The 22662-nt window shown below is 36.1% G+C and overlaps 1 protein-coding gene across 1 annotated transcript in view; it reads left to right on the top strand.

Annotated features, from left to right (window-relative positions):
- Positions 1 to 22662, top strand: part of LOC146458955 (ankyrin repeat domain-containing protein 13D-like) — a 30556-nt gene that overhangs the window by 4942 nt on the left and 2952 nt on the right. The window contains exons 4-9 of the mRNA XM_085090140.1: positions 16564 to 16643; positions 17675 to 17774; positions 18145 to 18263; positions 18852 to 18930; positions 19739 to 19990; positions 22007 to 22148. Coding sequence (XP_084946266.1) covers positions 16564 to 16643; positions 17675 to 17774; positions 18145 to 18263; positions 18852 to 18930; positions 19739 to 19990; positions 22007 to 22148 — 772 coding nt within the window. The remainder of the gene's footprint in view (positions 1 to 16563; positions 16644 to 17674; positions 17775 to 18144; positions 18264 to 18851; positions 18931 to 19738; positions 19991 to 22006; positions 22149 to 22662) is intronic.

The raw sequence follows: 22662 nt of genomic DNA, 5'->3' as shown, positions 1-22662 counted from the left end.
AATTTTTAAAAAAAATTAAAAAAAAAAATATATAAAATGGACAGATTGAAAGTTCCAGAATTAAAAGCTGAAGCAAAAAGGCTTGGACTGAGAAGATTCAGTCGATTGAGAAAAGCAGAACTCGTTGATGCGATAAATCAAGCTCTTGAACGAGAACGTGAAAGAGCTCGAAACCTCTCACCCATTTTTGATGAACCAGTTCCAGAAATAAATTCACAAATTATCCAACCAACAAGGGCAGTGAAAAAAAATCAAGATCAAATTCAAAGAAGAAAAGTTGAAGAAAAAAATCGCCAAGAAATCAGAGAACTTGAGGAAATGCTTGGTTTGAGAAAACCAACAAGCCCTTCTCTTCCAAAAATCAAAATATCAACACCCGAAGAAATCGAGAAAGACAAAAAAATCTCAAAATTGAAAGAAATCAATAGAATAAGAGCAAAAATCACAGAAACAGCAACTGCATTGAGTGGTTTTGCAAGACAATTTCGAATTGAATCAGAAGGAAATTTTGATGAAAGTGAATTTATGCAATTTGTCAAACCAGATGTTTTGCGATTGATGAGAGAAAATCGACAAACAAGAATTAGACTCATTCTCAATTGCTATATGACAAGAACTGATTTGACCAACGGAAATATTATAACTGCTTATCCATATTTTCATTCTCAAACAATTGAAAATCATGAAGGGACGAATGAATCAGAAATCATTGACTCTATGATTGAAACAATCAAAGAAAGATTTCAAAATTTCACTAACAGAGGATCAAACTGGGTTCTTGAAAGAGTTCTGTCACTTGACGTTCAAATGACACAATACATCCCACTCAGAGGGAGATCATACATCCCACTGCCAAAAATTCTAGCAAACAAAAAAGCAATTATCAACATGAAAAATGATGATAATGAATGCTTCAAATGGTGTGTCACCAGAGCACTTTTTCCTGCAGATAAACATCCTGAAAGAATTGACAAAAATCTCAGGGAAAATTCAAAAAGACTCAATTGGAATGGACTGAAATTTCCAATTGATGTGAAACAAATAACACATTTTGAAAAATCAAATCAAAACATTTCAATCAATGTTTTTGGATTTCAAGAAGTTGTTTATCCTCTTAAAATATTCAAAGCTCCAGAAAGGCAACACCAAATCAATCTTCTTTTGATTGCAGATTGTGAAAAAAAGCATTATTGTCTCATCAAAGACATGAGCAAACTGTTGTCAAGTCAAATCACAAAACACAATGGATCAATTCATATTTGTTTAAGATGCTTGAATGCTTTTCAAACAAATGAAAAACTTGAAATTCACAAAGAGATTTGTCAAAGCAATGAATTCATCGAAATGCCAGAAGAGGGAACTTTTATCCAATTCGAAAATCACATTCGCTCACAAAAAATGCCATTTGTCATTTATGCTGATTTCGAGAGTCTTGTTGAATCAATCAGCGGATGTGAACCAAATCCAAAAAATTGTTTCACCAACCAGTTTCAAAAACACAAACCTTGTGGGTTTTGTTATCACATCAAATGCTCTTTTAACGAAAATCTTTCAAAAACTGTGACATATCGAATGAAAAGTGAAAACGCAGACATTTCTCAAATCTTTGTTGAAATGATTGAAGATGATATCACAAGGATTCAAAATATTCCACCAAAACCCTTGATTATGACACAAAATGACTGGAAAGATTTCAACGAATCAACAAAATGTTGGATTTGCCAAGAAGAATTTGAAGAAGACGAAAAAAAAGTCAGAGATCACTGTCACTTCACTGGGAAATTCCGAGGAGCAGCTCACAACTCATGCAATCTAAAATACAGAAAGCCATGGTTTACTCCAGTGATTTTTCACAATCTTCAAAATTATGACGCTCATCTTTTCGTCAAGAATCTCGGAAAAACTGAAGGAGACATCAGATGTATTCCAAACAACGAGGAAAAATACATTTCATTCACAAAAAAAATTATTGTGGGAAGCTGGATTGACAAAGAAGGAAAAGAACATTTGATCCGACATGACATCAGATTCATTGATTCTTTCAAATTCATGGCATCTTCTCTTGATGCATTGGTCAAGAATCTGGAAAGAGACAAAAAGATTGAAACAAAAAAAAGTCTTTTGAGAGAAAAATTGAAAGAAAGAGGAAAAACCCTGGAAGAAGAAAAACTTTCTGAAGAAGAAAAAAAAGAACTGGGAGAAAAACTTGATCTTCTTTCAAAAAAAGGAGTTTATCCTTATGACTTCATGGACAACATCAACAAATTTCAAGAAACAAATCTTCCCCCAAAAGAAAAATTTTATTCAAAACTCAACGATGAACACATCACACAACAAGACTTTGAGCATGCTCAAAAAGTTTGGAAAACTTTCAAATGCAAAAACATGGGAGTTTATCACGATCTTTATCTCAAAACAGATGTCCTTCTCCTTGCTGATGTTTTTGAGGAATTCAGAAACGTTTGCCTTGAAAACTATGAACTTGATCCAGCATGGTATTTCACTTCTCCTGGACTTGCATGGGATGCATCTTTGAAGAAAACTGAAGTGAAACTTGAACTCCTCACAGACATTGACATGCTTCAAATGATTGAAAAAGGCACCAGAGGTGGTGTTTCAATGATTTCAAACAGATTTGGAAAAGCAAACAATAAGTATATGAAAGATTTCAACCCAGAAAAACCTTCAACATTTATCCCTTATCTTGATGCAAACAATCTTTATGGTTGGGCAATGTGTGAACCTCTTCCTGTAGGTGGATTTGAATGGGTTGACGAAAAAGAATTCAATGACTGGAGAAATTTTCCTTGCATTCTTGAAGTTGACCTTGATTACCCAAAAGAACTTCACGATCTCCACAATGATCTCCCACTTGCTCCTGAAAGAATCATTGTCAACAATGTTGAAAAACTCATTCCAACTCTCAACAAAAAAGAAAAATATGTGATTCATCACAGAAATCTGAAGCAATATCTCCAAATGGGACTCAAACTGAAAAAGATTCACAGAATCATCAAATTCAAAGAGGAAGCCTGGTTGAAACCTTACATTGAACTCAACACAAAACTAAGAGCAAACGGAAAGAATGATTTCGAAAAAGATTTTTTCAAACTCATGAACAATTCTGTTTTCGGAAAAACCATGGAAAACATCAGGAAAAGGGTGGATATCAAATTGGTCAACAACAGAAAGTCAGCATTGCGATTCGCAGCAAAACCAAACTTTGAAAGTTGCACAATATTTGATGAAAATCTTATTGCAATTCACATGAAAAGAGTGAAACTTCTTTTTGACAAACCAATTTATTGTGGAATGTCGATTCTTGACGTCTCAAAAACTCTCATCTTTGACTTTCATTATGATTACATCAAACCTAAATATCAAGAAAAAGCAAAACTTCTTTTCACTGACACTGATTCTCTTTGCTATGAGATCGAAACAGAAGACTTTTTCAAAGACATTTTAAATGATGTTTATGAAAAGTTTGACACATCAAATTTTGAAAAAAACCATCCATCAAACATTCCAACTGGATTAAACAAAAAAGTCATTGGAATGATGAAAGACGAAGCTGGGGGAAAAATCATCGAAGAGTTTGTTGGACTCAGGGCAAAACTTTATTCTGTGAAAATGCATGAAGGAAAGGAAGAAAAAAAGTGCAAAGGAATCAAAAAATCAGTCATCAAAAAAACAATCACTCACCAAGATTACAAAGATTGTCTCATTTCAGGAAAAAAACAAATGAGATCAATGAATATCATCAGATCACATAAACACGAAATTTTCACAGAAACAGTCAACAAGATTGCTCTTTCTGCAAATGATGATAAGAGAATCATCAGAGAGGATGGAATTCACACGTTTGCACATGGACATTATAAAATAACAAAATGAATCCAGAAAACATTCCATTCAATGCTTTGATTGTTGGTCCAACAAATTCAGGAAAAACAACTTTTATTGTGAATCTTCTTAAAACAAAATTTAATCAAAAATTTGATTTCATTTTTCTCATTTGTCCAACCTTCGTCAACAACAAAACCTGGGATAATTTTGCTGAGAATGACAAAGATTTTTTCATTATCATCCCAGAACACCATCAAATCAATGACTGGCTCAAAATAATCTCTTTTGCCTTTGAAGGAACAAACACATTGATCATTCTCGATGATTGCGCTTCATCAAAAGACGTGAAAAAAAGGACAAATGAACTTGTGAAACTTGCTTTTTCTGCAAGACATTCAGGGATCAGCGTTTGGGTTCTCACTCAACAAATGTCAAGCATAGCAAAACCTTTCAGAGAAAACATTGCTTCTTTGATTCTTTTTTTCACTCCATCAGCAAAAGACATGAAAACAGTCTTCGAAGAATTCGCAGGAGATTTGACAAAAGATGAAAAGGAAAAATACATGAAAGAGTTGAAAGAAGTCAAATTTTCTCATCTTGATTTCTCCCTCAGACATCCTTTTGAAATTTCTTTGAACTGAAAAAAATTTCCACTTCATTTAAAATGGAAATCCAAGCGAACGAATCAATTAATGAAGTCATGGCGCTTCTTGAAACTGAACCCCAACCAATTGAAACAGATCACAGAGAAAATCTTGCCATTTTGGCTGCAAGTGGTCAATGCAAGGAAATGATTGGAGTTGAACTCACACAAGATCAAATCAAAAGACTTTCAAAGAAAGATGTTGAAAAATATTTCAAAAGATACGAAGCTTCTTTGTCTTCGAAAACTTGTGGTGCAATTGTTGAAACATTTTTGCAAGCCAGTGCAAAAGCACTTTGTTTTTTTCTTCCTCTTGACCAAGAAAAGTTTTTGAGTGGGTTGAAAAATGATTTCATTGTGAACAGAGAACTCAATTTGATTGCTGGAAGTCTTTATTTGAAATACGGAAAATACATGGCTGCTGCGAGTGCAAGTCTTTTGGCAGCAAACAGTTTGAAACTTGAAGAAGGAGCGAATAGAAGCGAAGAACCTGTGAAAGAACCTGTGAAAGAAATTGAAGAAGAACTTGAAAAAGAACTTGAAAAGAACCTGTGAAAGAAATTGAAGAAGAACTTGATAAGAACCTGAGGAATAACTTGAAAAAAAATTCAAAAAATTCAAAAAATTTTTTTTTTTATTTTTAAATAAAATGGAAAGTCTTCAATCATTATCAGCCTGAGTTCTCGCAAAAAACAATTTCAACGAGAATTTTTTCCATAAAAAACTAATGTGTCATTGGGAAATAAGAAATGCAAAAAAACAAGAAATTTTCGATCAATTCAGTGTTTATGAAAATTTATGTTTGGAAATTGAAAAAATCCTTGATAAAACTTATGAAATTTCAGAAAAATATTATAGATTTATTAATTCAGCAACAAATGGACAATATGATGATTTGTTTTATGAAATTGAAGAAATTTTAGAACCAAATTATGAAAAAAATTATCAAGATCCTGATGAAATCAGAGAATTTTTAAATGAGTCAATTGAAATTCTTGAATGGATAATAGAAAACGAAAAATCAATTCAAAAAAAAGTTCAAGAAAAAAAATCGAAGGAAAAAAAAATTGAAGAAAGAATTTTGAAATTTGATGAAGTTCATAATGATTATCAAGATTTTGATGAAGATTCCCCGCCTCCAGATGGGTATAACGAAAATATTGCAGCAAAAGAATTGATTGAAATTGAAGAAATTGAAATAATCAAAGATTCATTGGGTGATTATATTAGAAAAGATTATTTGGATGGAATTGAAATGATAAAAGAATTTTTGGAAAAAAAATTGTTTTTTATTTGAGTTTTTCAAAAAAATTTCATTTGGAAACCAAATGAAATTAATCTTCAAGATCAAAAAATGACTCAATCTCTTCATTCGTCAAATCATTCTTCAAAAATTCATTTACTTTGACTTGCTTTGCATAAAGGTTGAGAAGCACACCGTTCTTTGAAAATGATGAAAAACACGCCAGAACACAACCACGCATTTTGATTTCTCTGTTTTCATTGAAACATTTGCTTTGATCCATTCTTTTGTTGAACTCATCAAAAAATGGAGTATTTTTGTTCATAGAAATGCCGATACCACCAAAACAAGTAACATTTTCTTTTCCTGCCAAACGATGGATCCGATCAAAAATCTCGTAATTGTCAGGTTTAAGAACAAGTTGCAGTCTTTGACCATATTTTGTGATGACAAAATCACCCCTAAGTTTTTGGAGAAGATCTTTGCCATCGTATTGAATTTTTTCGAAATTGTTGCCTTTGTAACTTGATGGTATCAATTTGAATTTTTCAGGTTCAAGAGTCATATTTTATATAAAAATAAAAAAAATAAAAAAAATGAAAAAAAAAATTAATTTTTCATTATTATTTGCATTGATCTCAACAAAAGAAAAAGAGAAACAGAATAACCAAGAACCTTGTGAAAGAAAGGTGTTTTTCTCTCATTTTCAACAATTTTTTCAACATCCTTCAAGATACCCTCTTTCAACCTCATCTCGTGTTTGAGTCTGTCATTAAAAACTTGCATGAGTCTTGTCTTTGTTTCTCCCGTTTGGTTTCGAAAGAAATGAAATGTTGACTCATGATTTTCTTGAAGATTGTCTTTTTCAAGATATTGCTGATGTTTTTGTCTGTTTTCTTCTGATTCATTTTTGAAATATTCCAAAAGCACTTCAAGTTCTTCTTTGTTTAATTTTTCCATTTTAAATGAAATAACAAAAAATTGAAAAATCATTTAAAATGGAGACTCAAGAAGTTAAAGAAACTGAAACAAGTTCTGAAAAAGAACTTGAAAAAAAAGAACCTGATTCTGAACAAATCACAACAACAGTGAAACAAACAGTTCCAAAAAATCCAGGAAGAATTGCAGCTGGAAAAAAACTTGCTGAACACAACAAAAAAGCAAGAGAAGCAAAGAAAAAAGCAAAAGCCGACACTAAAATCGAAACGCAAAAAGAAAACCCTCCATCAAGTGAAGACTTGAAAAACGAACAAAGCAGTTCATTTTCACTCACTCAAGTGCTTTCTGTTGCCAGCATTGCGGTTTCAGTTGTTGGATTGTATTACAAAAGGGAAGAATTGAAAAGTCTTTTCAAAAAAAACAAAGTGGAAACAAAAAAAGCACAAAAAGAATTGATTGATCATATGGCTGAAGTTGAAAGGCAAAACGTTACTCAAGTCCCACATAGTGGAACGCAGCAAGCTGCAACAAAAAAAATTCCAAAATTAAAACAAATGGATTAATTTGTTTTTTCAAATAAAATGTCAGACAATAAACTCGTGAAAACAATGACTGATGCTGCAACAATCACTGGATTGGCTGCAGGATTTGGTTGGCTTGCAAAGAAAGTCATCAAGGAACCAATGACTTCTGATCCTTCCTCAAATCTCATGAACTATGTGAAATTCACTGTCATCACTGCTGCCTCTTTGGCAACAAAAGATTATCTTGAAAAACAAAAAATATTGCCAAGTTAAAATGGCAAGCATCGCAATCATGATTGGAGGAGCAATAATCAATGCAACCGCCTTTGTTGGTGGATCTTATCTCGCAAAATTTATTTCTGGAGATTCAGAATCAGCCTCACTTGAGGAAAAAAAGAGACACAACCTGGCAGTTGAAAAATATCAAAAAGAACTCGCAAAATACGAAGAAAATCGTGCAAAATTGAATGATTGGATTCAAACAAATGACAGAATGAAAGATGAAGCAAAACAAAATTTCGCAAACACTGATTATGCTTTGAAGCTTTATAACAAGGTTCATCAACAAAAAATTGAGCATCTCAAAGAACCCCAATTTTCAGACTTTTACAAACCAAGCGAATCTCAAAAACAGGGAGAGTTGATCTTTGTTGGAGGATCAGCCTTGGCTCTTGGATTTGCAGCAAGTCATTTCCTTTAAAATGTCAAAAAAGAAACTCTCAAAAATTTATTATTCCCCAAAAGGATATTGGAAAGGCCTTCAAGCAGTGAAAAAACTTTCTCAAGAATCCGGTGTTCCCGAAAATGAAGCAAAAATCTGGCTCATGAAACAAGCGATCTGGCAAATTTATCTTCCTGTTCCCAAAAACATCCAAAGACCAACATTTGACGTTGAACTTCCCAATGCAGTTCATCAAGCTGATCTTCTCTTTCTTCCTCACGATAAACTCCCAAGAGGGAGAAAGATTTTCAAATATGCCTTGACTGTTGTTGATGTTGCAAGCAGGTTCAAAGCTGCTGAACCTCTCACTTCAAAAGATTCTTCTGAAGTTTCAAAGGCTTTTCAGAAAATTTACAAAGGACCTTTGAAATGGCCAAAAATTCTTCAAGTTGATCCAGGAAGAGAATTCATGGGTGAAGTGACAAGGGAAATGTTGAAACATGAAACGAGAATCAGAAGAGGAAATCCAAATGTTCACCGTGATCAAGGAATTGTTGAGAGATTCAATCGAACTTTGGGTGAAAGACTTTTCAGTTTTCAATATTCCCAAGAAATGAACTTTAAATCTGGTGAAAGATCCACAGAATGGGTGAAAAGGCTTCCAGAAGTTGTGAAAGCATTGAACAATGAAACAACTCGACTTACAGGAAAGAAACCAATTGACGCAATCAGAGAAAAGGTGGTTGATTCGAAGAAACCAAATTATTCAAGACCTGTTGGAAAAAATGAAAAGAGACTCGATTCTTCAGTGAATGTGAGGTTTCTTTTTGCTCCTGGTGAACTTGAAGGAGGTCAAAGAAGAGCAACTGATCCGAATTGGTCTCTGAAAGTTTTTTCAATTGACAGAGCAATTGTGAATGAAAAAGAACCGGTTCTTTATTATTTGAAAGATGGACCAAAAAGAGGATTCGTCAGAGAAGAGTTAATGATTGTTCCTCCTGGAACTGAATTGCCTCCGGTTTGAAAAATTTCTTTTTGATTGATCAAAAAGAAATTAATATGCCACACTCTCAAGCTCTTTGTTCAAAATGCTGAACTGTGCATCAGCCAAGATGAAGATGTGGCATTTGACATTTCCTGAACCACTTGCTTTTCTTTTGATTGACAAATAAACTCCGTCTTTTGTGTTTACCAATCTCATTCCACTTCCATGAAGATCATTGTCTTTCATGCTCCTGAGATCGATGAACAATGCAAACTTGTCTCCAGCAAAGAATTCAGTTGCGTTCATTGACGAGTTTTCCTTTCCAAATCTTCTGAAAACTTCATCAAACATGTCTCTCGTTTTCATTCCTTGACTGAAAATCTTGTTTGGAACTCCATTCACGTCAACTTTCACCTCTGTGATGTCAGGATTGAATGTTTTTTCTGAATCTCTTGCACCTGCAGTGTAAGGTTCGAAGAAAAGGAGGAGGATTCCCTTCATTGATCTTCTCGGAACATTGATTGATTCGTTGATGATTGAGTCTGTTCCCTTTGCAATTGTGATTGTTTTGTGATGAGTGACATGCTCAAACATGAAACGATCTCCGTTGAGAAGATTTGAATTGACTTCATCTGAAAGCTTTTTGCTTTGAATAACCTCATATTCAAGCTGAATGTTTGTCAATTCATATGCAAGTTTTGTTGCATCTGATCCCTTCACAACACCGCTTGCAGGAGCAAGGGTCAATTCAAAAACCAGTTCATCAGACAAGGCTCTTGGATAAAAAACTCCGTGATCTTTCAAAATTTCGTGATCAAGTCTGATTCTGTATTTGCTTTTGAAGATATCATTGAGCTTGTTTTCCTTCACGACTGAAGAAGTTGGTTTGTCTCCAGCATTGGATCTGATTTTTGAGAGAGCCTCAGATTGAATTCCCTCACTCAACATGTTTTCTCGTTCGTGTTTTGTCAAAAAAAGATCTTCCCAGAGCTTAAAAAGATCCCAACCGTCTGTGTCAACGAGAATTTCTCCAGCAAACTTGATTTTCAATCTGGAAACCAACGCTCTTGAAACATTGTTTACCAGAAAATTATTTGCATGGCCACTCACAAGCAAATCAAAAATCAACGCGAGTGAATCTGGAACCAAGACTGTTCCCTCATGAAGCTTTGGAACTGGAATCCTGAGTGTTTCACCTGGGGAAGCTTTGTTTGGGTTGAATGTGACTCTGTGAACAGTTCTGTCTGCCTTGAGAGCGTTTGATGTTTTTTTCTCAAAATTCGGATTGATTTTTTCACTGACTTCCATTTTAATATATTATTTTTAAAATGGCAGAATACATTCCTTTAGAAGATCTTGATCCTGATGAAGGAGATAAAAATGAAGATAAAGATGATGATGATGATGATGATGAAGATTCTGATCAAGAAATAAAGAATCCCAGTGAAAGTACTCCAAAGACAACAATGAACAGAGATTATGGAAAAGAAGGAGCAAGACCAAAAACTGCAGAAACATCTTTCATTGAAGGTGAAACTCAAGGTCGACAAACGTGGGGAGAAGCGCAATCCCTCACAAAAGATGCATGGGATGATCTCAGTATATTATACCCAAATGCAGAAGATGATAAACTCGAAGCTTCGTTTTTCAAAGATAAGATAGAAGTCAGGATGAAAAAAAGTGGGAAAAAATTCTACCCATTAATGACCAAAGAGCAAACAACAGGAAAAGAAAGATTAAACCCACAATTGCCAAAAGAAATATTATCTGCTTTAGGAACTGATGCTGAATCTTTGATCGCTAAAGATAATTCTGAAATAAGAGAAAACCGGCAGAGACTGAGAGAAGCAGAAAAACAATTGAAAAAAGCAGAAAAGAATGCTGAAGAACTCCAAAAAAATGCTCAAGAAATCAGAGATTATAGAAACAAACTCGAAAAAACGCAAGCAAAAATTGATGCACTGGAAGAAGAACATGGTTCGAGTCTTGAAAATCAAACAGAATTGCAAAGACTGAAGCAAATGAAAAAGAATTTGCAAAAAGATTTTGAAAATGCAAAAAAAGAAAATGTGGATTTGCAGAAACAAGTGAAAGCGAAAGAAAAAGAACAAGCAAAGGTTGACAAACTCAAATCTGATCTTGCAAAAAAACAAAAAGAAAGAAACACTCTTGAAGAAAGGCTCAACACGACAAAAACCATTGATGAACTGAATGAAAGAGAGGCTGAACTAAAAAAACAAATTGAAAATGATAAAGTAATCCTAGAAGATGAAAACACTTCTTCCCAACTGAGAGCAGAAGTTGAGGCAAGAGTTGCAGAAAATGAAGAGGAGCTTGCCAGGCTGGGAACACAAATTGAAGAAATAGAAAGAGAAAGGCCTCTTCGAGAGAAAATCAAAAACATTTTCAAGAAATATGGATTCACAGTTTTTGCTGTTTTCCTTGCTGTTGGCACAACAATCGGTGTGATTGTGAATGCGCTCTCAAAAGGACTCAAATCTGTTGCCAAAGGAGTTGGAAATGCTTTGAAAGATCTTGGAAAAAAGCTTGGTCAACTTCTTCCTGGATTGATTGGTTCAATCGTCAGTTTCATCTTCAAAACTGCAGGACAAGTTGTTGGATTCCTTGGAAAAAACGCTTGGCTGTTGATTCTTGCTGTTGCAGTTTTCATGGTTGAAAAGATTCAAAAGAAAGCGAGCGGAGCGAGCGCGCGATAGCGAGTTAAAAATTGAGTTTAATCCATTGGATTGGACTCAACGAAAAATCCGATAAATGGCAAATGCTCCGAGTGATGCTGCAATGATGACGCCAGATTTGAAAGTTTCGTGTTGACTTGATTCTTCTTTTTCTTGGTTTTCACTCGCTTCCTGAAGTTGTTTTGTGACTTGTTGTGAATCCAAAGACGGTGGTTTTGTATTTTTGTTTTCATTTTCTGGATTTGAAGAATGCGAAGTTGATCTGTTGTTTTTTGATTGTCCTCCATCCATATTCCTGGCTCCAACTTTTTTTAAGTCAACATTGACATCAGAGTTGACTCCGAGTTTCATGTTTCCAGTTGCTTTTTTCAGATTGTTGTTGTATCCAACTGTGCTTTGAGTGTTAATGACAAAATTTGAAGGCATCAACCATGTTCCTGGTGAAATGGCAAGATCAAGCCTGACTTTTGCCTCATCAATCGCAAGCTGATATCTACTGATGCTTTTTGACAAGTCAGGCTGTCTGATTGCATCTTCCATGAGGACGAGAAATTCTCTTTGAGCTTCCTTTGCGCCTCCAAATTCACCAAGGATTGACGATCTAACGTTGACTTGTGCTCCAAGAATGCAATAAACGAATGCTTCAATTGATTGATTGATTCTTGCCATTCCTGCTTGAGAAAGTCCATTGAGAGGTCCGTTTGACATGAAAAATTCGAATTGTTTGTCAGCTCCTTGATCGTTTCTGATGAAATCAATTCTGTTTCCTTTTGCGTCAGTTCCGCCTTCATCGGAGAATCTTTGACTTGATGGGTTTTGAAGGGTTGCTGGAGGATAAGTCCAATGCTTTTGTGCATAGTCTCCTTCTCCTGGATAAAATATGTTAACATATCCAAGTCCAAAATTTTGACCAAAGGTGAATCTGAAATCTGCGTTTGGCGAGATTTGAAATTCTGCACAGATTCTCTTGTATGAAGGAATGTCGAATTTGTTTTCAGTTTGACTGAATGTGGGATCACCTGGGAGAGCAGATTCACTTTGAATTCCTCCCATTTCGAAGAGAATCCTTCTTGTTGTGAAATAAATGTGGAAAAGAAGAAAGGACTTGATTTGAGGTGGGAGTGAATTGACGAGATGTCTTGAGATTCCAGAAGCTGTTGTTGCGCACCAAAAGGCAAAGTTGAGTTGTTGCGGCCAATGGTCCATGTTTGGTTGATTCAGCCATTTTCTTGATTCTTTTGCTGTTTTGTGGGTGATCTTTGTTTTCGCAAAAATTTCTCGGAATTTTGTTGTGAAGCTTTCGTTGGGTTTTACAAAAATTTTGATTGGTTGGTTAAGGATTTCCCCAAAAGATTCGGGGATTTTGTCTGAAAATGGAACAGCTGGAACTGGATTTGAAGGATTTGAATTGAGAATTAGCTCGATTGGAAAGCCTCCAAATCCAAGAGCTTTCTTCATTTCAACAGACCAATCTTTGGGGTTGGGTGAAACAATTTGCCAATGTTGACCGGGAACAATAACCAAATTTATTTGAGCTGTTGCGTGTGTTTTGTCGGTCATATCCACTTGTGCAACGAATTTGCTGAGGTCAGCGTTGGGAAATTTGGCTTTGAAGTTTCGCCACGCTTTTTCTTCTGCTTGTTCGGAAAGTCTTTTTGCTTCTTTTGGGTGGGAATCTATCCATTTTAACAAGTTTTCCATTTTTTATGTTTTGAAAATAAAATGGTTGTTTTGACTGTTTTGACAAATTCAAATGATCACACGGTTTACTTTGATGAACCAATTGAAAAATTTGGGTTCATCAGGTTGATCAGTTGCTCTTTTTATAATTCTTGGTTTAATTTGAAAGAAAGAGGAGAAATCAGCATATTTGATGACAAAAACGTTAGTGCTGTCAATAGAATTTATCCTGGAAATTACACTCTTTACACAATCGGTAAAGATATAAAGAAAATACTTGAAAAAGTAAACATCAAAGTAAAACTTGATGACCAAAAAGGTCCAATTGTGATTGAAAATCCTCTTGGAAGAAAAGTTATTTTTGATCGTGACCTGACTCATCTTCTTGGTCTGATTGATATCAGTCAGGATGTTTCGCCAAAAGCCCAACGACGGCACACTCTGAAAAGTGGAGATACCATCATCAATCGTTTGGCTTCATTCAACAACCTCTTCATCAACTGCGATCTTGTTGATAAAAACGAAAATTTTTTCAATGAAAAACCTTCAAATGTTTTGGCGTGTTTTGACATCAAAGGAAGTCCTTTCGAAAGAGTTGAATATTCATCAAAACATAGCCCGTTTCGGAAAATAGCAGGTGGGAAAAAAATAATCGATTCTTTGCGAATCACAGTGACGGAAGAAACTGGTGAGTTCATCGATTTTAATGGGCTTCCGTTGAGATTTGAATTTGAAATTATTTGAGATCTTTTAATAAAATATGAGTGAACAAAATATTATTCCAAGTGCGCCACAACTTTATCCTTCTCTCGAAGCGAACGAAGTGAGCGAGCGAAGCGACGTTGCGCAATTCAGATTGAAAAAGATTTGTGATTGTCAAAAACAACTCGAAGGCGAAATTTCTCATTACAAACGAGTGAGCAAAAAATACAAGAGAGCAAAATTAATCGCTTCGAAAATAACATCCGTTTCAGTATTTTTGACAACCGTGTTGGCATCAAGCAGTGTTGGAACTTCATTGAGTGGAATCGGGATTGCCGTCGGAGTTCCTTTGAGTTTGACAGCATTGATCACGACTCTCATATCATTGGCTTCAATGGCTGGAAGTGTGAATTTTGAAAGAAAAGTTAGAAAACATGAAAAAACGGTTTCTCTTGCTGAATCGTCGCTTTTGTCCGTAAATAGATTGATTTCAAAAGCATTGAAGGATGGATTTATTTCTGATGGTGAGTTTGACTTGATTTTGCGAGAGGTTGAAAAATATTTTTCGATGAAAGAGAGACTTCGAAATAAACAAATGAAGGAAGTGAAAGTGAAGAGTGAGCCTGAGACGAAGCCAGTTGATGTTGAAGCCTTGAAAGAGGAGATTAAAAAAAAATATCAAAAAAAACTCGGATCACTTCTCGACGTAACGAGTTGAGAGTTGAATTTGAGAAGAGATCAGGAGGTTTTTCGTTGTTTGTTTTGCGGGAAAAAAATTAAAAGCGATTAATTTACATATCCAAAGAAGATATGTAAATTTTAGTTTGGTGAAAAATAAACATCACAAGCGTATGAAATAAAAATCATTTTATTTAGTTTTAAAGACATTTTTTTTCTTGGCAACGGCGGACATTTATGGCCGCTGTTTCTAAGGCATTGTTTTCTTGGCAACGGCGGACATTTATGGCCACTGTTTCTAAGGCATTGTTTTCTTGACAACGGCGGACATTTATGGCCACTGTTTCTAAGGCATTGTTTTCTTGACAACGGCGGACATTTATGGCCGCTGTTTCTAAGGCATTGTTTTCTTGGCAACGATAAAAAAAGTTTCAAGTTGTTTGTGACCAAAAGGTTTTAAACTCAGGAATCTCAAGAACTTTGAGAATATTTGATAGGTTGTTGCACATCTCTGTTGTTGTTAAATCAAGTTTTTTCAAGCGTGGAAATGGTTGTAAAGCCTTTGCCAAAGCTCTAAGTCTTCTTGCATGACGAACAGAAATGTCTGTGTTATTTGTAATCCACTTATCGAAAGTTCCAGTCACGCGCTTGATAATTTTTTCCCTTTGATAAATTTGTGATCCACTTTCCAAGAGAAGACCAAGATTGATGTCCGCAACAAGAGCTTGATTTTTTTTATGTTTACCGAAGAGTATGTGTTTTTCTATTTGAAGTGAAATTTCTTCCCAACTTTGGTAAACAGAAGAGTTAAAAGCAGGCTCTGCTTCTTGAAGTTGCTGATTTATGATTCTTGATTTCAGAAATTCATGCATTTCTTCCACAGTTTGTTGGTGTCTCCGACTTCTGTGCCCAAACAAGTTTCCAAGACTCGCTTTCGGTTTGCTTGGTTTGTTTTCTTTGAAGTAAACACTCGCCGCGATTTCATCTTCTTTTTGTCCTTTATCAAGACAGGTCTCAAGAAATGTTTTCATTTCATCGTGGTAGTTAATATATTCCTTCAGTATTGCTTCTTGTTCTTTAGAGATAGTTAAATTTGTTGCAACGCCAAGCAATTCAGTACCACAAGTGTCATCCCAGAACATTTCCCCATCATCAGCCATTTTAAAATTGATGCGAAAATGTGTTGATTGCTCTTTTATAAAAGAAAAAGGAAGTCAATCCTGTCAAAGGATGACCAATCAAGTGGTTTTAACATGATGTAATCGAACAAACGTGATACTATTTTTCTTCGGTTAGGAAGTTTTTACTTTTGACTTCCTCTAAAGCTGATGTAATATTTCAATTCGCCACAAGAAAGGAAGTCTTAAGCGGTTTCCTCTTAAAATGTTGTGAAGCACGTTTACTTGATTTGGGACACTTTTTTTTGAAAAAGTAGTCGGATTTTTGATTTTTTTCTGATTTTTATATACTACTTAATTGCTTTCTGGTGTTAATTTTGGCTGTTGCTTGATTTTTTTTGGTTTTTATGCTGAAAGGGGGGAGAATTGAGATTGGTTGAAAAATGTCCCAGGTCTCTCCTTTCTGGGCTACTCAATCGCTGTATTAAGTAATTTGTGAGATACGAACAATTATCACCATAGACCCTAACATTTTTTGCCTATGCGTTTCTATAAGCACTGGCAAAAGGGTTAGGTCTCGGCAATTACCCGTATGTAAATTACCCGAAATTTAGACCCCCTGTGGTCTGACCTCTGGTAAGCGACCACCTCCCGTAAGTGACCACATATCCTTGACATTATGCGTGGTCGCTTACGGGAGGTTCGACTGTATTTAAAAATATTTGTGCAGACTTTATGTAAAATAATATTAATAAATAAAATTTAATTAGTTCCTTTTTACTAAATTATCCGGCTAGTTTTTGGTTATTGTTAGGTGTTTTTAATTATATACTTTTATTCTGATTTAGATACAAATGACACATTTGCTGCAAATGGTCTTCAAACTCTCTTGGGAATTGAGGAGGAGAATTTTTCAGCCAACACAGAGGTAAAATGTTCTCAGTGGTTGATGTTTTGATATCATGATCTCTTCCTAGCAACAACCAACTAAAAATGGAAATCTTGCACATAATCATATTAAGTTTTTTGTCACAAAATGAAGCGCAAAGCCTCAGCTAAGACATTGGGCAACGTTACCTGAAGGAATTCAAGGCACTGTATGCAAAACCTCTCACTGGTGGATCTGAGCTGAAACAACAAAAAGCAATCTGAAGTGTCATTTAGGTCAGTTATGCTCTCAGCCCTTTAATTGAAGGGTTGCTTGCAAAAGTAGCATATCTCTATCTCTTTTTTTTTTTTGGTGAAAAAGTCATAAAACTGCTCCAAACTTATCCAGTTTTAGCCTGTTCATACTGCAGGTTTTGTACAAGTAGGATTTCAAATTTTTGTACCTACTGAAGGTTAATTTACTAGGAATTTTGCTTCACTCCGCTTTAAGAAGTGACAGATAAAATTCTTTGAAATTTACCCTGTAGGCAAAAAGGAAATAATATGGATATACATTAAAAAAAAAAACACCAAACCAGAAGTGCATGGTATGATGCTAAAACCTGGCAACTTTGGAGCATTTTGTGTGACGCTTTGGCCTAAAAAGTGAAATACACGTCTTTGCAGGAAACCCTTCAATTGGTCTTGCTTAGCAAGGCACAGTAAGGTTGATTTTTATTTAATTTCTCACAACTCATGGTCAGTTTAAACTTTTACTCAATTAGATCAAATGGAGGGAGTATTTTTGTGGAAAACTAAATATGAAGAAGTTTGTCTTTTGACTTGGTGTAACAGAGCTGGGTGTTCACAACAGATTTTAACAGAATATCTGCCTGAGCTTTGATGGATGCCAGCTCTTATTGAAGGCAAAAAACTTTTAGTATTACGTGAAGAATATTTGACACTATAAGCTTAAAAACATGCAACTGCCTTCATTCCCATTCAAAACACTTAAAAAAAGTGAGTATGTGTGCCTCCCCTGTGCCACATGAAAGTCCAAATGACTTTTTTACCTTGTTTGTTAATCAGCAGGATGAACAGGTTGGATCTGATATAGACCGTGCATCTTCCAATCCATACCACATGAGCATAGAGGGATATTTTAACCCTCCTGAAGAGCCTAATACTAGAGGTAGGAATTTGAAAATGGTTTATTTACCAGCAGATAATATTTTTGACCCTGAAAAAGGTGCAATATTTTCTAACTGTGTAACCCTTTTGCAACAGTGTGGTATGTCAGCATGAGTATGTTTTCAAATAACACACCAATATTTTGGTGTAAATTTACCAGAGAAACAAGGAAATGGTCCCCTAAGTTTCACTGTCATGGCTTAACGCCTTGAAGATATTACTATTGGAGAGAGGAGTGGGATTCACTCCTCCACCCTTGTTCATAGTTTCTAAGACTAAAAACGTCCTGGCCAGTGTTCCCAGTTCTAGTGAAATACATATGCTCTATAAATATAATATGTTCTGATTGTTTCTTTTTTGTCTGATTGAAGATATTGGCAAATTAAAGGAAATGACAGTTAAGAAACAAAAGTTCAAGGCTACCATTTCAATGGCTGATAAACACCCTCTGTCTCTTCGGGAACAAGTACTTCCAATTATCAAATTGTTGGTGAGTAATTTAAAACTTATAGTAAAGACACGTCATCTGATGATATTATCTTTCCTCTGAGCTCCATCCGACAGGGGAAATATGGCTGGGCTGCGAGCAAAGCTCCCTTCAATCTGATATTTCTAAGAAAATCGAAGGGGTCTCTGCTTGCAGGGTAATAGGGTGATGGTGCTTCAATCTGTAAAAATCAAAATCTCTCCCTCTTCTATTCTTCCTTTGTCTTCCTTGAGGTAGCCCACACATTCACAACATTTTTACCAAAGATTTTCCAACTTTTTTCAACATAACTAAGACAAACAGGAATATTGCAGCTGCTATTCCTCTGGCTGGAATGCTAGTCTGTTTACAGAGTGGCTCCTTACTAGGATTTTTAAATGGTTTGTCAATACATACCAGATGATACCAGACCTCAGTTTTCCAAAGAGAAAATATCTTCTTTCCAGCAATTAAAATGTGTTATTTTAGGAGTTCTGTACTGGATAAAGTATTAATTGAAGACAGTTACAGATTACATCTTGTCTTTTCTTGTCTACTCTAACTCAGACAAATACTGGTAAATTTGTTTTTATTTGTTTTACAATATTACAGGCAATCAGTAACACTCATTTTGCCAAGCTGAGGGACTTTATTGAACTACATCTTCCAGCTGGATTCCCAGTCAAAATAGGTTAAGTAATAAAGTTTACTCATTCATAAGTCTTGTAGGGCGCCCTTGACCTTTTATTGTACCAATGGCTTCCCTTTAAAGTAGCAAGCTTAATTAGGAATAACCCTTACCGAGCCTCATCTAAGGGAGTTTACTGTTCTCTAGGGAGATTAGTGATACTGGTTTGAAGTAATTCATGGATAATCTCTGTAGGCCAGTTATTTTACTTTAATTAGTACATTAATTTTGTAAAATGTAATAATTATTAAGTTACACAGCCCACTTTGATTAGCCCTGCTACATTGTATATGCAGACTGCGTATTCCTGTAAAAGATGTGAATATTAAATAAAGTTGTTGTTGTTGTTGTTGTTTATTAACAAAGTTCAGACAGGGTTGAACAAAACCATGGTCTAAATGGGTTTCAATCTGGCGAAACCAAAAAGTTAGATGTTGTCTAGATACAGTTTGTGCAGTGTCCAGAAGGCATAAAGCGGTCACTAGCCACATAAAACTAATGTGTCTTAAACCATGGTCAGCTAGCCTTGCCCACATGCAAATTCAGTGCGAGGCGTGCCATGCGTAAACAGAGCTTTTTATCCTCCTGAGAATCAACGTGGTCGCCGAGTGAGAAAGGTCTATTCCCTCAGTTAAAGTCATTCTATGTTTGAATTGTTAATAAATGATGTTTGAAACTAAGATAGAATGTCTGCATGTGTGACCATTCAAATGGCAACTTTTTAGCAGTAATCTACCTGGAATGATGTCCATTGACTGTCATCACTGATAATTATCTCATGTCTAATTTTATTGTCATTTGTTTTATTTAGAAATTCCACTTTTTCATGTTCTCAATGCCAAAGTTACATTTGGCAATATCGGTGGAGGAGAGTCACCAGTAAGTGGAGTGCATGCTATTAAAGCTGATATTCAAGAGATTGACCAGGACAGTGAAGCTTCTGCTGAGCAGGATGAGAGGCTGTTGGCTGCTTCATCAGATCTAGCTGCACGCTGTGTCATAGAGACAACTTGTTTTGATGCTCCAGCTGGATATAGAGAGGTTAATTTGGATCAACCTGTGGGTGAGTGCATACTTAAATTGAAGGTCTGAGAGCATAACCGACTTATGTCGGATTTTAGCGCGGCTTTCGATTTCGCACGGATTTGTCCGAATTTTGGCTCTCCCTGGTTTGGAAAACATTTCGCGGTTTTACAATCGTGGACAAAATCCTTGAGAAAACCAAACACGAACAGAACAAAAACCACTTCCTTACTTCTCCCTCCCACCCCCTCCCCCTATGCAATGACAACCGAACACAGACAGCCAAAAAACCACTCACTTACTGTTTCTCCCTTCATAATTCTACCACAGTTACTTCTCCCTCCCCCCCTCCCCCTTATGCAATGTTGATGTGGGAAGCGATGCTTGCCAGGAAACTGTTCGTGACCCAAAAGACAACATTGAGTCAGGGGGGGGGGGGGGGGGGGAAGGGGGATTTGGTAGTTTGCTTGTCTACAAGTGAACGCGCTTGGATAGCAAATTTTTTTATAGGTTTTGTCCACGTCAGACTCGTTTTCCAAATTATCGGTAGGCTAAAAGTTTCCACTGTCCACGAGCCATGTTTAGTCGCACCAGTTGTTGTTGCTATAAGTAACGTTTGAGATGATATCATGGTTTGCTTCTGCGGGTTGTAACAAGCCCAAAATAGATCAAGGCAGTCGGGATAAACAACTTGCGTATCGTACTGGCTAGTTGGTTTCGCTTTTGTTTGGTGAAGTTTGTAAACGCACGACATCTATGGATCTTTTGAAAAGTTATGAAATTGACGAATGCAGTTCACAGGAACTGGTGGAAATGTTGTCCAAAGAATCCCTCCTTGGTAGTGATGACTGTGCCGTGGCGAATTTTTCAATTCGATTATCAAATCCCGCGGGAGCATCAGAGACAAATCCCGCCATATACAAGGTGTTTTGCAAGCCTTAGTTGTGGTTTGCCAGGCTTGAAATTCGGTATGTAACGATTAACTTGACAATTTCAAGGCAATGATTCAATAAAAGTACGATTAACATAGATTTTCAACGGTTAACACTGACTGGTCATAAAAAGAATAGATAGTCTTTACCTTTTAATAGAACTGCCGTTAATCGTTGTTAATCATTGAAATGGCTACATGTCTTCCTGTTAATCGTGTAGAATGCTAGTATTTTGCGTTATCAAGAGTGATATTTCGACAAACGGGACAAAGCTGGATTTTACGCCAGGAAATGGACACATTTTCTCTTGGAGAATGTAACTGTTTACATTTGGGACATTCCTGTCACGTACGTAGTAGTTTGTAGCAGAATCAAATAAAAGCGTGACAGCATTCTTTTCGTTGCTCCCGCGAAAAACACCGCTTTCGTGTGCCGTGTTTCCAAGACAACGAGTGTATATTGAATACAAGTATTTAATCCTCAGTGCATTGTCCTTTTGGTCATCCAGTGTCTATAATGTTACCGATATATCTTTACAAGATGGCAAAATTTCTCAATGGCATTAATACGAAACACAAAGCGGCGTGAAAAAATACTGGACAATGGTTTTCAATCGAATTGCAGTTCACATGCAAAAGTTTGGACAAATCCGAGCTACATCGAAAAACGGGCTGAAATTCGACATAGGTCGGTTATGCTCCCAGCCCTTCAATTGGAAAGTGGTACGAACCAGCATGCAGCTGCCCTCCTTCTGTTATACCTCCCTCACGTCAGTTACCACCAGGGGGAGATAACTAAGTACAGGGGCTACAGTAGTAGAATACTGCCCCCCACCCCTGGTGCCTCTGCCTTGTTGTGTTCTGTCATTACAATGTCTTCTTGAAGTTTATTATCCTTTATGACTGGTACTGACAGAAAAGATTTCTTTGTAAAATCAAAAGATTGTAAAATATGAGACAGTTATCCCCTGAATCTTTAGTAAGAACAGCTTACTTTTTATGCGTAATAAAACTTTGGAAGTGGCCACAAGGATAAGTGGGCAGCATTAACTTCGTGGTTGTCTGTGACTGTGCTATGTTAAGTTTTGTCAACTCACTGCATTTTCATTGATGTTTCTTTGACAGCTCCTCTCAGAGACGAAGAAGACGAGATGCTTCAGCTGGCAATACAGCAGAGTTTACTGGAGTACCAGCAGGACCCTGCACATTTGATGTCTCTGCGGGCTTTGAGAGACAGTCAACAGGAAACAGAGGATGACCTTCAACGGTATACTACAAGTTTAGCATATTTAATAATTTATTTCAAAGGTGGATTGGCTGTTAATGATTGACTGTACACATACATCAACCCTCAAGTTGTGACCATTACATGCAAGGACCAAAATTTTAGTTGCAATGGTAACCTGAGAGTTGTCAACCTTACTGCTAAGTCTCACGAATTACATGTAGTTGCCAAGTGACCACTTCAAAGAAAATGTTTAACTTGGAGGTTTGTACATTATCATGAAATGTCAAGATTTGCCCTTTACACACTCAGGAGAGTAGGCTGTGGGTTGCAGCTATGTAAGAACACCATGTTAACATTTAGTATTAAGGGGGTGAGGGGATAGCGCCAATATTTTATCCGCTACTTTGCACTTTGTTGGCAATAAAAATATATGATTATGGGCAAGATTTTCAAAGAAGAACAAATCAGCCGATAAAACATTGGAGCAATGTTTCCTGAACGAATTCAAGGCCATTTGCAAAACCTCTCACTGGTGAATCAGAGCTAAACAACA

The sequence above is a fragment of the Pavona decussata genome, unplaced genomic scaffold (genome assembly GCF_977016875.1).
Source record: "Pavona decussata unplaced genomic scaffold, jaPavDecu1.1 SCAFFOLD_225, whole genome shotgun sequence".
NCBI lineage: Eukaryota > Metazoa > Cnidaria > Anthozoa > Scleractinia > Agariciidae > Pavona > Pavona decussata.
Note: the sequence above shows the minus strand (reverse complement) of the source record. Positions and strands in the feature narration are given on the sequence as shown.